Source organism: Benincasa hispida, unplaced genomic scaffold (assembly GCF_027475165.1).
Source record: "Benincasa hispida cultivar pf3 unplaced genomic scaffold, pf3_genome.v1.1 HicScf1285, whole genome shotgun sequence".
NCBI classification, from domain to species: domain Eukaryota; kingdom Viridiplantae; phylum Streptophyta; class Magnoliopsida; order Cucurbitales; family Cucurbitaceae; genus Benincasa; species Benincasa hispida.
In genome coordinates, this window is record NW_028325615.1 from 17,005 (window position 1) to 33,345 (window position 16,341).

Sequence of the window (16,341 nt, forward strand, 5' to 3'; positions counted from 1 at the left end):
AGTTATAAAAGACATTCTATAGCAATTTTAGGCACGCTATTGAAAGTCCCTTATTTTTATTGTCATTTTTTCATCGTAATGGAAAAAAGCTATAAATACCCCATCTTCAAGCATGAATTTTAACGTTAATAAACTTTCTATAGCAATTTTATAGTAGTAAAAACAATACTATAATTTATCTTTAATAGCACTTGTTAATAATATTTTTTTAGATTTTACAATTTGGTTCGCAAATATTATTGTAGAATTAATTATAAACATATATTTATAGAAGTCGCTTGCCCATATTATTGTCTAGACGAATAAAGATGTAGTTCACATTTCATACAAATCTACAATCTTAATGATGACCAAAATCTTCAAATTTATAGCATACAAAAGAAATAAAACACTATATTCATCCAAAATGTTTGATATAGTCATGAAAAGTATGTTCCAACAAAATTCTTACCTAATAGAACAAGTTGTAAATTCTTAATCCAAATAAAATGACTACATATATAATCCCAAAAAATTGATACAAACAAAACAAATGTTTAGATTATAGCGATACCAAAATTCTCACACAAAAAATATGAAGCTCCGATGTTTGTCGTCATATCAATCACCTTATAAAAAATGAAACAAAATAGCTTTCATAAATCATCATGATCTATCTATTATAACGATAGATTAGCTAATGAACTAAAAGTAAACACTTAATTCACAAAGTAGTAGCCAAATTTTCTTACATAGTTTGACTTTATCCATTGACGATGCAACAGTAGTGCCCATAACATCGTCAACAATAATAATGTCAGATGTAGGCCTCCATAAGGAAAAAAAATGTATGAAATGCATGAAATCATCAATTATACTACTTGAACAAGACGTTCCCACATGATTGGGTTCAACACGCTCCTAAAAAAAAAATGCATGAAATCATTCAAACGCCGAGAAGCCAATGAGCCATTGGGGGGAAGGGGAGGTTATAACCAACACAAATTCACAACATTTAGAAACTCCTACTTGAACTAAATCACTACTCAAATGCCAACAAGCAAGAAATAGAAAAAAATAATAAATGAAAAATCAGCGAGAATAACCAAAATGTCAGCAAGAAACCAACTGAGCCACAAACTGATACTCCTAAAATAATATAATTAAGAGTATAAGACAAACCATAATTGGATTTTTATTTATACTTCCATAACCAATTTTACAAATGCAAAATTGTCATTGAATGGGTTCTTTCCATTTCTGAAATTTGCCAAGTGTTCTTTAGAAGTTTTGATCTAGGAGGCAAACCCTCATCATTTCTAGAATTAAGCCAAGCAACATGCAATTAAATTTCTAATTAAAAAATTAGAGAGGTTGCTTTGAATAAAGGAGATTTTGAAAATGTGTAAAAGAAAAAGAAGGAAACGTACCTAAAATCGCTTTGATATTCTCTTTGAACCTTAACTCAAAAGTTACAAATTTGAGAATTGAAGAATATTTAGAATGTTTCAATTATCTGTCATATAACCAGCTTTCACCAATTTTACAAGTCTTCAACAGTCAAAGATTGTTGTCAAGCTCCAATTAATCCACCAAATTCTTTCCTTTTATAGCGGTTGGATTTTCTATCATGACAACACACATAATCCTTAGAGAATACTAACATTTGACCTTTATTCACATATGTACTTTCTATTTATTATTCCTTTTACAATGAGATAAAATCAGGCACCTTCCTTTCACCAATGAACTAGCTAGAAAGTCTAAAAGCCTTAAAAGAGATTCACCTATTTCAAGAGATATAGGAAAAGAGAGCACATTACAAAACAGAAAATCCATTCAAAAGCATCAAACAAGTGCAAATTAAAATACTAGCCACATTGATAAAATGAAATATGTATCCATAAATTTGGATGAAAGAGCAACCTCAATCATTCCTAATGAAATTAAACTAACAAAATGACTTTGAAACAACTCTAATTCATTTAGTTCAAATACATGGCCTCAATGTACAAATTCCCATCCATTTTGAACGTATAGGGAATAGGGAAATACATACACAACACCCAAGCAAACGACATGAAAAAAAACTAATGAAAAAGGTTGGGAAAAACTTCTTTAAGAAGAAGAATGGAGAAAGAGTGAAAGACATGGTAAATGAGACTTTTTGTGTGAATAAGAAAAAGAGAGAAGGGTTAGACCTTTCTGTACCTATTTGAGCGGCAACTAAAACAATTAAATTGGTCCTATAAATGCATTTGATTAGCAAAAGAAGAGTATGAAATTACCATTATTTAGACAACCTAGAAGAAAAGTAGCAGAAACTGATCATCATTTCACACATTTGGAACTAAATGGGTATGCAAAATCAGATCAAAATGCACTAGAAATAGCCTTGTATCGACAACAATCAAAACAGAGAGAGAAAAGGGTCAAAACGGAACTTGCAGTAGCTTTAAATATACAATATAATGGATATATTGGAGAGATTCCTACAAAATATATATATATATATATCATTTCTCTAATAAAATCTATACCATAGCTGTAAGAACATAATGTTCACTAAACTAAAGCTATGATATGCTTAATATGTAATGAATTGTATATCATGATTTTGCTAACAACTCATCAATGAAAGACATTGCTCAAAAGGAACAAAACAGTTGTAGAAATTACCTCTTGGCAATCTTTCAGTTCCAATTCCAAACACCTTGATTGAAACAAGAACATAGTCTTACCCGTCCAAAAGAATACCGTCTTTATCAAACACTCTTCTTGAAACACTATTGGTATAAGTTGCACGTGAAGTTTAGTTTTCTAATTAGTTTATATAATGCTCAATAAGAAAATGAAAGAAAACTCGAGTTTGTGCATAAAAAGCAAAAAAGAATGTCAAACTTTTAAATAAGAAAATCAGTAACGAAATGCAACAAGTTTAAATTATGAGAATCTCCTTCAAACAAATTTAAACTCATTTCTTGCCTTCGGATTGACATTTCTTGCTTCCACATTAATGGAATATTCCCCGCCTATTTCTTTTGCCAATACCAGCAAAGCATACTTAGCATTTGCTTTGAAGTATTTCCTACCTTTTACTGCTACTTTGGTCTGCGATTTTGTTTCATATTTACAATGTTTTGATCTGATTTCTTAATTCCATTGTAGCACTGGAAGCTTGGGAGCTGGAAACTCAGAAGCGGAAGTTTCAAACATAAAAGTAAATAGAGCATTGATTTGAGGAACCAACAATGGGTGAGAATAAAGACTTGATAGGTATGTGAATGGTAAAATTCTTTTGAATTTTGATAAAATTTTGTAAAGATTTGGAGTTTGAACAAATTGATGTGATTGTCAATGTAAAGCAACAAACTTTATGTTGCAATCAACTTCACTAAAGGCATAAAGTAATGAAATCTATTCCCCATTTCTCGACTTCTTTGTATTTGACAGAGAAAAATTGGCCAAACTTCCAAACTACAATTGAGCCTTTAAACTTGCTGGAAAAGAAGTCACACATTTAATCTTTAAAAAACGATTGGGCCAAAATCAACCAACTTAAACTTATCACTAATGATTAAATTCATCCAAAGGATTCGTAATTGATATATAATACTATAAAATAAATTTGTAATCCAAAACACGTATTTTGTTTCTTATCAAGGAAATAACAGGGTAAGTAGAAAATGTAGTTTCAAGCACCTTCATTGTCCATGAATAGAGATACTTTTTTTCTTTTTGGAAAAACAATTAATATAGCATTCATTATTTAGCAATCAAACGAAGTAACTGCTAACCCCAATTTTTCATTTTCTTTTTATAATTTTAAAACTAGTTTCTAAATAAAAAATTTCTATTTAATGAAAGTTGATATAAGTTATAGATTGATACCACTAAAAACAGTTAAATTATGAAAGAAGTTGTCACAGAAATTCGATAAATGGTATACCTTGAAGGGACTTTGCAGACTTGTCCTATGGTAATCTGATAAATGGGATACCTTTCAGAGAACGAATAGCTATCTCAGAGAAAAGGAATTGGATCATAGTAAAACGTAATAAGGAGGAGACAAAACATACCATACCACATAAATCCAACTGGAAGGTTCATCAAAGCTCCTATATGTCTTTAATTCAAGAAAACGGGATGAAAGGATAGTGATCTGGTCAATACAACTTAATGTTAGTGAAATTATTAATTTGCTTCTATAATTGGCCTTCTACTGCAAAATATAATATCAAATTAGAAATCCAGTTACCACTCTCATTTACCCAATTTTATACTACACTGTACGTAAATAGCACACATAATAATACCGATTGATATCTAAAAAACACGACCTTGCCACATTTACCAGCTCAAAAAACAATATCATTTCCATATTAATAAATCTATAACACAAAATAATTTACAATAAAGCATTTTTATAAAAGAAAATATAAATGACATAATCTAGAAAATATAAATGAACTAACGGAGAAAACGCCTAATGGATGAAGATTAAAGAGAAAGATGAATTAGATAGTGGAATAATTAACGGGAAAAGTAGGTTAGTGTTCAAAGAAATTATGACCACATCTTAATATATATAACCTACTACCTCTTCAATCACAAATGGTGTTAATCACATTAATTGTTCAAATTAGAAAAAAATATGTGAAAGAGAAGAAAACAAACAGCCAACAGCCAAGTAGCTAATAATATATATAATTTTGTTGCCTTTTGTTATCTTTTTTGCCCTTAATCTTGTTCATCCAAGGTTTCCAGAAAAACTTATTTCGTGGAGTTGAACTTTGTATTTGTATTATTTTGAGTATAGCAAGTACAATCTCTAATACATAATCCTTTGATGCTTTTAAAATAAACTATAGTTTTAAGCTGGTTGACCTTCTTGGATGGTCAACCTTTGGGATTATTGATCTTTTTGGATGATCGTTGATGATTTTCTTAGATGATCAGCCTTTGGGCTTGATTATCTTCTTGGATGATCGATTATTGGGCTTATTGATCTTCTAGAATGATCAGCATTTGGGCTTATTGATCTTCTTGGATGATCGGTCTTTTAGTTTGATGATCTTTTTGGAGGATTAATATTCACATGAGGCTTATAGAGAAACTTGTTTCGTGGAGTTGAACTTGAGTCGATGTTGATGTTGTTTTGATGTGATGTGGTTCGATCTTTAGTATTTGATCATCTGATTCTCTCTCGGTTGAATGCGTACGCTTGATGTATAGAAGTGGAGCATTGTATAGAAGTGGAGCGTGTGGATATTCAAAAGTCTTCAGGTGTAGACTTAAGTCTTCAAGTGTGGTCAGCTTCAGGACTTGGGGCGTCTTTTGATTGTTGGGAAAAATATTTCTAGGTCCTCTGGAGTGTAGAGTTGCCGACCCCACGAATGTAAAAAGCTCCTCTATTTATAGAGTTCTCTGGCGGGCTTTGTAGGCTTAGGCTTAGTCAACGTCCATAGGCCTCCCCTTGGGCTCAATTAGTTGGATTTGGGTCTAATTTGATATTTGAACCAAATCAAGTCTATTTTTAGGCTCAATTATATTTTTGACCAAATTATAATATCAAATTGGACCAAATTAATTTTATTCGATCCATCGGTCAAGATGAAAAACATGTGGCATCATCGAAATTCGCAAAATTCAATTATTTGAAATTTTCTCATTAATTTAGTAAATGACGTGGCAATCTATGATTGGTCCAAATTTTCTCCTTCAATAAAGGCTTCTTTTCGAGATTTATGCACATATATGGGTGGATGAATCTCGAAAAATATAGAGTTGGAATTGAAATTTAAATATGTTTGTTCTTGAATTTGACCTATTGATGTGTCAGTCAAACTATGAATTTAGTACATAAGTTTAACTCAAATTTGGGATAAAATTTGGAATATGTCCAAATTTTAATTTCAAATTTTACCCCAACATGTTTTGAAAGTAGAGATAAGAACCTAAATTTAGATGAATTTGATATACAAATTGGAAGATGCCCAAATTTGAATTTTACATCAATTTGAGATTTTATCCTTAATTTAATTTGACTTGAGGATAAAAGTCTAAATTTGGATGATTTAGATTTGAGATAAAATTTGAAATATGCCCAAATTTTATTTTGAGATTTTATCTACAATTGAATCTCGATGAATAATTTGATTTTGAATGAAATTTGGAATATAACCAAATTTTAATTTAAGATTTTATTCATAACTTAATTTTGATTTTGAATAAAATTTGGAATATGCCCAAAATTTAATTTGAGATTTTATCTACAATTTAATCTCAAAGTTGAAAATTTTGATTTTGAATAAAATTTGAAATATGCCCAAATTTTAATTTGAGATTTTATCCATAACTTAAATTTGATTTTGAATCAAATTTAGAATATGTCCAATTTTTAATTTGAGATTTTATCTATCATCTAATCTCAAACTTGAATAATTTGATTTTGAGTAAAATTTGAAATATGACCAAATTTTAATTTGAGATTTTATCCATAATTTAAATTTGATTTTGAATAGAATTTGGAATATGTCCAAATCTGAAGATAAATTTGAAGACAAAATCTAATAAAATCAAATTAAATAAAAACTTAATTTGATTTTTTTTCCATTTAATTTGAAATTAGGATAAATTCAAATCTAATAAAATCTAATAATTTAAATTAATTTTTTTTAATTTGTCACGGAATTTGACAAAACCTCTATAAATAGGACCTCAAATCCGTATCTTCATCCCCTCATCCTCAAATTTTCTTTCTCTCTTTTCTTTCTTTCATCTTATTTTCTTTTTTCTTTTTTCTTTTTTCTTTAACTTTTCTTTTCTTTTTGTTTTCCATTTTTTATTTGTTTTATTTGTTTTATTTCTTGTTTTTTCCTTTCTTTTTTCTACACTCCCCCCGTTTTTTACACTTAAACCCCATTTTTTTTAATTATTTACTTCTCACTTCTTTCTTCTTTTAATCTTGAAGGATTTTTTTTTCAAGTTTACTAACTTGCCCCCATTGTTCCTTTTTTTTTTTTCTTTTTCTTTTTTTTTTTGAAACTACAAATAGGACGAGAGGTAGTTTTGGGTTTTTGCAAGCATGATCTCAGTTTGCAACCTCACGATTTTTTCATAAGTCCTTGAGGATCTCTGTGTTTTATTGGTTTCAATCTTAGTTCGCGACCTGAAAATTCTGTCGGTTTTGGCTTGAGTCTTTGATTTGAACATTCTGTCGATTTCAAACTCCCTACTCAACCGGCTTTGATCTTTGCCCACTATTAGCTTTGATCTTAGTGCATGACTTGAGGATTCTGTCGATCTTGAAAGTCTTTGACTTGAACATTATGTTGGTTTCAAACTCAATGCTCGACCGACTTTGAACTCTACCCTTTACTGGTTTCGATCTTAGTGCACGACCTGAGGATTCCGTCGGTTTTGGCTTGAGTGTTTGACTTGAACATTCCATCGGTTTCAAACTCAGTGCTCAACCAGCTTTGATCTCCGTCTCTTATTGGCTTCAATCTTAGTGTAAGACTCGAGGATTCCATTGGTCTTGACTTGAGTCTTTGACTTGAACATTCCATCGGTTTTAAACTATTTATTTATTTATAAATATATATTTTGAAAAAGTAGACATATCTAAACTTGAAATACTTGTAATGTCAATAATTCAGTTATTATGAACATTCAACATATCAGAACTATTTTTAGTTTTAATTTCATTAAGCAAAATACTTACAGTGGTAATATTTTCCTGTAGATCGACCATCAACCATCACATTACCAATCATTTCTGAATATATCTGCATAAACATCAGCAGAGCCTATTAAGAGTCTCATCTCATGAATGCGACATTCCATTTTTTCCTTGGATTCTTGAAGAAACTACTTCAACTTTGCAACAGTCACCAAAATTGAGTCCAAACGAAATATGAATTCTAAAGTAGTTATGAAGAGAAATGAGTACCTTGCAAGTAGAATCAAATCCAAAACTTGTGGGGACCTCTTTGCATTTGAGATCACCATCAATAGGTTTTGGGCAACCAATCGCTCGGGTTTTCAAATTCTTACTCCTAATTTAAAAACAACAGAAAGAAGGGGAATATAAATAACAGAGTCTTGCACACAAAAAAAAAAAATGGTATACTAGAGTAATTAATTACTCGACCTTATATTTCTGCAATAAAAATAACATATAATAGTTTATCCATATATGACAATGAGAGTGAGAAAGAGAGCAAAAAGGAGGGAGGCAATAGACAAATTTCATAGTTCTGAAAAATACCTAAAGTTTTCAACGAGGAGACAAGCATTTGTGTTGGAATCATCTCCAGCAATTACAACAAGGCCATCCAATCAAGCTTCTGAGTAGTTTCTTCAGCTTGCTTAAACTAAAAATAGAACCGAACTGTCAATTAATGCCTTGACTACAACTAAGACGTCTCAAAATGAAAATTCTGAGAAGAAAGAGTTTCACCTGATCTGGACTTTCAATCTTAACCCTCCCATTGCATATCTTATCAAAACCACCATGATGAAAGAAAAATGCATTTACATCAAGAATTGTATTCAAATGGCAATCATTTCGCATCAAGACTGCACATATTTACACTAACAATTCTAACAAGTGAAAGCTAGAAATCCCTTCAAGAAAATTAACTTAATTGCGATATGGGTAGATAAATTGTGCAGTCAGTTCTACATGTTTACATTTCATGATCCTTGCAGGACCACCCTTGAAATCATACAACGTGCTTCCTTTTGCATGAACCTGTAGGTAATCTTCACCAAGATCGTAGAAACTGCCAGATAGCCACAACTTGAACAGAAAAGCAAACATTTATTCTTGATTTATAAATGTGGACACAATGAGACCCTACCAAATAGTCCAGAAATCACATTATGCCCTCCCAGTGCTTGGGCACCAAACTAGACAACTCCGATCTTCAATTTCTTATTCACCTACACCGAACTGGAATCAGTTGGCACCAACATTGCCGACGGTTAGCCGAAAAGATCAGGAAACAGCTTCGTGATCTCATTTGCACGCTGATATAACCCACAACTCAAACACTCCATAACCTTAAGAAGTAGCAACTGGCCTCAAATGCATTCAGTAAAACTCAAGTTCCAAACAAAAGCAAGATTTACAATCATAAGCAAAACACAGTAAAAGAACAAACAAAACTCAATGCATGTCATTACTCTTCCTTTGAGACATCAATCAACTCAGTTATCAAACAGAATACAAAAAAAAAAAAAAAACACGTTATGAAGGGTAGGATGTGTAGAGTTGGTTGCTTTTGTTAGAAGTTGTAGGGTATTAGTTGGCAGAAAGAGAGCTTTGAGAACATCCTACCATGACATTTTGCAAGTTAATTTTGTGTAAAGCTTGACAATGAAAAGGTTGGATGGAGAATAAGAGGAGATAGAGAGGGGGAGAAAGAAGAGAGAGGAGGGAAATATTAAAATTAAATTTTCCCTTCCAAGTCATCTTGCCACATAAGTCATCTAGTAAATTTTCTATTTAAATTTAATGAATCTACTTGTAGAGCGAACTTTTAAATCTATTTCTTAAAATTCAAAGACTAAAATGGCTAATTTGAAACATGAATAACCAAAGAACTCATTATTTTGTTCTCTAATAAGCGTCCATCATTACTTCACAAGAATAGGATTGTCTCCCTAATTCTTCAATCCTAATTCCCACTACAAACCAAATAACTTATCAAATGATTTTTGGTTTTTATACATAATATAATAAATATAATGTATAATATATATAAACAAGTAGATAAATATATATATACATACACGGTTTGGTTTAATTCGGTTTTGAAATCAAAAACCAAATTAAACCGAAAAATTTGGTTTCCTTGTGATTTTAAACTGAACTGAACTTTTAGTAAAAAATTTTTAAAAAATGCATCTATTATGTTAGTTTTAGTGTTCATCCCTACACTGAGATTTCAATTGTGTCTAATAAGTCCCTTAAACTTTAAAAAATAAATCTATTACGTCTTTGATCTATTCAACATATTTTCATTTTTAAATACATGCATCTAAACATAAAAATTGAAATTTTAGAATCCTGAATTCATATCTAATAACTTATCAAACGATTTTTGGTTTTTATACATAATATAATAAATATAATGTATAATATATATAAATAAATAGATAAATATATATATACATACACGGTTTTGTTTAATTTGGTTTTGAAATCAAAAACCAAATTAAACCGAAAAATTTGGTTTCCTTGTGATTTTAAACGGACACTTTTAGTAAAAATTTTAAAAAAATGCATCTATTATGTTAGTTTTAGTATTCATCCCTACACTGAGCTTTCAATTTTATGTCTAATAAGTGCCTTAAATTTTAAAAAATGAATCTATTACGTATACATGCATCTAAACATAAAAATTGAAATTTTAGCATCCCAAATTCATATCTAATAAATCAATATGATTTAAGAAAAGTTAAAAATATCATAAAGCTATTAGACACAAAATTTTGACAAAAACATGAAAGTTCAAGGACGAAAATTGTAATTTAACAAGATTATAAGTATTAGGAAAAAAAACACAAACAGAGAGACTACCCTAGCCATTTTCCCAATATATTTTAAGCAGGAAGGTTGAAAAAATTTCCACTTACCAATATGAATATACAAGCTTCCACGTGACATAAAAATCCCAAGATTTGAACTGACCTGACAGTGCAAAAGCATGCCCCTCCTTGTCTTGAGCTAAACTTCTTTGGGTTCATTCATACAAGAGTAACAAGCCTACTCTGTCCAAACAATATCCTTCCGTATCCAAAGAGAAAAGAGATAACCACGAATAATGAAGAGCAACAGAATCATGAAGATACTTGGTTGATACACATATTTCCAATCAGCTCTAATTAAATATATTTCCCATTGTAGAGGTGAAACCTGCATTCCTATTTTCCTGTTTAAGTTAATAACTAAAGAACCTGACTAGGTATGAAACCCTATGCTAAAAAGGAAGAACTCTAAGTGTTGAATAAATGTTCTTCAAAAAGTTTGGAATTTAACTAATGGAAATTTAACTAAGTGCAAGGTTAACACTAAACCAGGCGTTTGGTATAAAACGCATAAAATAAAACTAAGTCAGGGACAATCATGTGTGAAATTGTGAAGTTGAACGCATTGCATGAAAGTCGCCCATGCGTTGAGAACGCGTGAGCAAGAGTAGAGAAATCAAGAGGTTGAACGCAAGGCACTAGGCAGACAATTGTGTAGCAAATGAGCAGTGCTACACGATGAAGTAGATGATCGTCTAGTAAGTGAGTGGCGCTACACGATGAGGTAGGTGATCGTGTAGGCGGGCGCTGGACGATTGTGTAGCAATGCGGGGAACTAAACAATGAGGTAGGCGATCGTATAGCAATGCGCGGAGCTAAGCGATGCTCTAGACGATCGTGAAGATGCGCGCGGCGTCAAACGATGAGAAGTCACGTGCTAGACGATCGGGCTATACGATAGGCAAAGTACTACATGATCAGTGTAAGCGCTGGACGATAAGCGTAGAAGCTGGACGATAGCGCTAGACGATAGGCGAAGTACTAAGCAATGGGTGCTGGGCGATGACGCTAAACGATTAGTGGATACGTTGGACGATAAGGCCTCAGCGCTAAACGATGGAGGTAAATGATGCGCGCAGTAGCTAAGCGATAGGCTATGCGCGAGATCGTTGACTAAATGATTGAGCTACACGATGGGCTGTTGGAGCTAAGCGATAGATGTAGAAACTAAACGATGGAGCGGTGCTGAGGACTGCGTTACGCAAGATTGATGAGCTCATTAGGACAAATGGCGTTATCGACGAAAGTCTAAAACAAAGATAGTAAGAGTTGGACGAATAAATATTCATGCAAAGTGAGTTCGATGCATGAAGAAGACATATCAAATAGGAGGTGGATAAGGCTGGGCGTTGGCAGAATGAGAGGAATACGCCTGGATATGATCAAAGGAGGAGGTGTCGGGTAAAGGAGAAGGGTGAGATGCCTATAAAAGGAGAAGAACACTACACTTTAACCTACAAACCATTTAAGTTCATAAAGATCACTAAGAAAAGAGTAAGTAAGAGCCATTCGTGCATTGATCGAAGGAAAAGAGGCGCTGATTAGACGAAAGTCAAAACAGAGGCGCTGAAGGAAGCTGAGTGTATGGATAGACGCTTAGGCTAAATTCAAATGAGAAGTTATTCCGGATTACTCGTGCAAATCAGGTGATTTTTGGAACAAAAGTTTTTAAATTGAATGTAGATTTGGTGTGAGGGCTGCCTTAATGAAATTCTAAATTTAAGGCTGTCAAATTCAAGGAAAACCGAGAGGTGCTCACCAGTGTGGAAAAAGTCGGGTCAGGGGGAGTGAACTCGAGACTCTGAACTATCACCAAGGAATTTCAAGGCAAAACTCTAAGGTAAACTAGTTAAGACATTTTCACACATTTTTTAAGAAGGAAATGTCTTGAGATAAAGCCCGAAAGAGTGAATAATCTAAGCTTAAAGTTAAATCTGAAATAGGGTCGAGCAGAAGAGTAAGGGAAACCGGGTAAACTGTGAGGAAAAAGAAATCTCAGCAGGTCACTGTGAGTGGTTTCTCCTTTTACTCTTTTAAACAAATTTAGAATTAATATGTGGTAGTTTATATTATGAGATGAATATGAGTTTGGGATGGTTGGGGGTTTATGGACCTAGAACCTGAGCCCAAAATAAATCCTTACAGGATGGTCAGCGGACCAAAGAGTCTAGTTCCTGAGCCTGTGGGAAGGAAAAACCTTGAATGGGATGGTCAGAGGGCCGACGAGCCTAGCTTCTGAGCCCATGAAAGGGAGAACTATGTGCACATAGGTTAATGAATATTTTTAGATGTGAAATGTTAATTATCTACCGTGTGTGTAGGTTTGTGAAAAGCTTCATGGAATGATGAAGGTTTGCATTGGAATCTCGTGATATAATGCTTATGAACTGAAAAAGACTTGTATTTATGATTCCACTCATTGAGCTTTGTAAAACTCGTGGTTTATTTTCTGTGTTTCTATTGGAACTATGTGCATGGGCTATGCGCTAGCCGGGGCTCACGTTGAAGTTAGGTGGCAAGGACGCGCGCATGGGCGAGGATGCCTTAAACGATGCGGCTTGTGCGTGCGTTGGTGTGCTATGGAATTTAACTGAGAATTAATTAAAATATCTTATCCAAATTCTGAAAAATAGGTTCGATTTTCATCAATTTGGTTGTGTAAGATACCTAAATCCAGATCACCTGCTCCATTCTTCTTTTAGATTTGAACTTGCATAATTAATGGTAGGATTCTGATCTGACCTCTTCACATGACAAATGGAGCGGCGTGAATTATAAGGCTGGGAAAGAGATTATAGGAAACGTAATTTGCTCTAGAAAGAGATGATATTACCATCTAATTCCACCATTGCCTTCGAGATCACAGGTTTGAACTTACCTGCCAAACAAAATCTACCTTTAGAAAGAGATCATCAAATGATAAATATTAAAATAGACTTCATGAAAATGTTCTATCAATCCAAAGCCTTTCAAAATTGTTAAGAGAAAAGATACTCCACTTTTACATGATGATACTTCACTTTTATGCTTGTTTTTCTGATCTTACATGCACTTTGGACTAGTCTTTATAGTAATGTGTTAGTAACTAGTAAGATATTTGGATACTCAAAAAAAGAAAAAAAGATAACTTTTAAGTTTCAACAACTAGAAAACTAATGTCTTTTTAATATAGATTGGGGAGTTTTTTTTCATCTTTCTTTTTTTTTTTTTTTCTTCTAGTGAACTCCATTGTTCTCATTTTAGCTGGATTGTTGATACTCTGTTTGTCATTTCCCCTCTTACTCCCCATAAAAAATATTCTAGAAAAAAAATTATTAACGTGTTACTCAAAAAAACATGAGAACAGGAATGCACGTTTTCATGAAGAAATCATACCGTGTCTCCTCTCCACGTCCATTAACGAAGTGAATGCAGTTCCGCCAGCCATCCAATCTTTAACTGGAGCAGCCAAATTTCCTACCAAGTATGCATAACTAACTTATAAGTAATAGAAACGAGGAAAAAATCTATGGAGGAAACTGATAACAAGAAAAAGAATGAATGGTTAAAAGGTTAGAGACTAAAATGATCAGAAGGTACCAGAAGTGGAACAGACAGATCGATGATATTGGTCCAGTTTTTCCACTCGGGAGGAGAGCTCCAGCAGTGTAACCCAAAGCATAGCAATAAGTTGAATCAAAGTTCGTGGGTAAACCACACATCCCTTCGTACCTATAAGTCAAAATAAGAAATAAACAGAGATAACATACAGAGCACTAACCAGCAAAGTACAATTTTTTTTGTATTATCTCATGGCCATTTGTTCGTATCATTCGTAAGTTTACATTTGAAAGTCAATTAGCTGTAAGCCTAACCCATCACTTAATTGGCCATTTGCTTTACGAGTTCATAATGGAAGTCTAGATACTTGGTGCCCCTAATTATCAAATATGAATCTAAAAGATCTTAATGCATTTACCAACATGCATGCTTTTTAGATCTCAGCTGATTTGCCTACTACCCAAGTGCTAAATATAATATGTGTTATCACTAAATTATTAAACAGGAGCGTTTAAGTAAAATGGCAAAAGTTCAAGCACGAATAGAATAAGTACCCAAAGAAATGTGACTACTCCTTGAATTGGCCGCCCATTATATGCACCTTCTTGCCTTCTCTTTTCCAACTCAGTTTGGAAAGACATGTATAAAACAAAAAGAAAAAACAATTACCTGGACATTGTCGTGTGGATCTCTTTCAAGCAACAATTGTTCTTGGATTGCTTGTGGGAAAAATTCAAAAAAGTGATGAGATTGAGTAGTAAGTTTCTTTTTCCATAACCTATCTCTTTTTTTTTTTTGAACAAAAAAAATTCACTTCATTAAGATAATGAAAGATGTTAAAAGTGACAAGAAGGAAATAAACATAAAGTGCATTACAATCAAGCACACTAAAAAGCACAAAACGGATCAGCAAATGCACTAGGACATCTTAACTAGGTTGACATCTCCCTAACATTCTCATCATCTCCAAGAAAGACTAGAATCCAAAGCTAAATACAAAATGAAGAGGACCTTGCAAAAGACAAGGTTTACAACCGAATGATTATCTAAAAGTTAAACTGAAAATAATAACCATCACTATGCTGTTACAAAATCAAGAGAGCGGGAAAATAAAGGCTTTCCAATTGAGGTTGATATCTTGTAAAGAGAAGTCTTGAAAAGCTTTGGAAAGCGAGCACCAGAAGGAGGCGTTGATATGGGCGATATCAAATTTAGCGGAACTAGAAGAAGCTTTGTCTTGAAATACTCTTTGATTTCTTTCAAACCAAATTTTTTATAACAAAGCTTTAACTGCGTTGGTCCAAAATAGTCTTGGCTTCTTCTTCAAACGTGGCCCGATCAAGAGTTGAAGCACATTAACCTTAAAATCATTATCAAGAACCCAGCTGACATTAAAGCAATTGAAGAGAGATGTCCAACAAAATTCTCCAAAAACATACTGGAAGAACAAATGCAAGAGAGATTATGTGTTTACCCAACAAAGAATGCAAACCTGTGGAGAAATATAGAGAGTAGGTAACTTTCTTTGGAGGATATCTGCGCTGTTAAGAGAGCCATTCAACATGATCCAAATCAGAATATTCTCCCTTCTAGGGCTCTTAGACTTCCATAAGGCTGACTCTAATGGCTGGCCAATTGGGGAGGAAAATGATAGATGCTTTACAAGAGACTTGACTGAGAAAACCCCATTTGGTTCTAAAGACCACCGTCTTTTATCAGAAATCGAATTAAGTTTATAGTGACTGAGTTTTCCAATCAGAAGCTGGAAGTTTTCTGCCTCTTCATCCTTTAACAGTCTTCTAAAAGGAAAAGTCCAAGATGCTGAAATCATCCCAATAATCTTGTAATGAACCCTCGGGTTTAGTGGAGATAAAGAAAAGATTAGGGAATGAGATTTTTAGAGGAACCAAATCCAACCAAGGATCTTTCCAAAAGCTTATTCTTTCACCATTACCAACCTTGAAGGCTGCCAAGGAATCCACTTTTAACCAAAATCTTGAAATATTAATCAATGGGCTTCTAAGGCTGCTGGAAAATTTTCCGTTGGTATGCCAACCAAACTTACTTCTTCCATTAATGCTTATAATATAGTCAGTTGGTATATGAGAAAGAACTGACTTACATAGGGTGGCGCGACCACCTTTTAAGAGGTTGTATCTCTTCCATTTGTCCAGTTTTCTTTGGACTTTGTCAATCACTGGTTGCCAAAAAGCTAATTGTTTA

At 33.0% G+C, this 16,341-nt stretch overlaps 1 protein-coding gene across 4 annotated transcripts; it reads right to left on the reverse strand.

Annotated features, from left to right (window-relative positions):
* Positions 1–373: 373 nt before the first annotated feature.
* On the reverse strand, positions 374–16,307 carry LOC150031337 (pyrophosphate--fructose 6-phosphate 1-phosphotransferase subunit beta 2-like). 4 transcript variants are annotated; one of them, XR_016525907.1, is made up of 10 exons: positions 14,673–14,802; positions 14,158–14,289; positions 13,954–14,034; positions 8,444–13,456; positions 8,252–8,357; positions 7,934–8,039; positions 7,706–7,769; positions 4,059–4,141; positions 732–3,979; positions 374–608 (listed from the first exon to the last, which is right to left on the reverse strand). XR_016525907.1 is itself a non-coding variant. In XM_090309078.1 (10 exons), exons 2-5 carry the CDS (start codon positions 14,237–14,239, stop codon positions 13,297–13,299), a joined length of 234 nt encoding a protein of 77 aa, XP_090165204.1. In that variant the 5' UTR covers positions 14,240–14,289; positions 14,673–16,307; the 3' UTR covers positions 374–608; positions 732–3,979; positions 4,059–4,141; positions 7,706–7,769; positions 7,934–8,039; positions 8,252–13,296. The 4 variants fall into 4 exon arrangements, 1 of the variants encoding a protein (XP_090165204.1); XR_016525908.1 differs by having other exon boundaries at positions 8,252–9,063; positions 13,412–13,456; positions 14,673–14,784; XM_090309078.1 differs by having other exon boundaries at positions 8,252–13,322; positions 13,412–13,456; positions 14,673–16,307.
* Between the last annotated feature and the right edge of the window lie 34 nt (positions 16,308–16,341).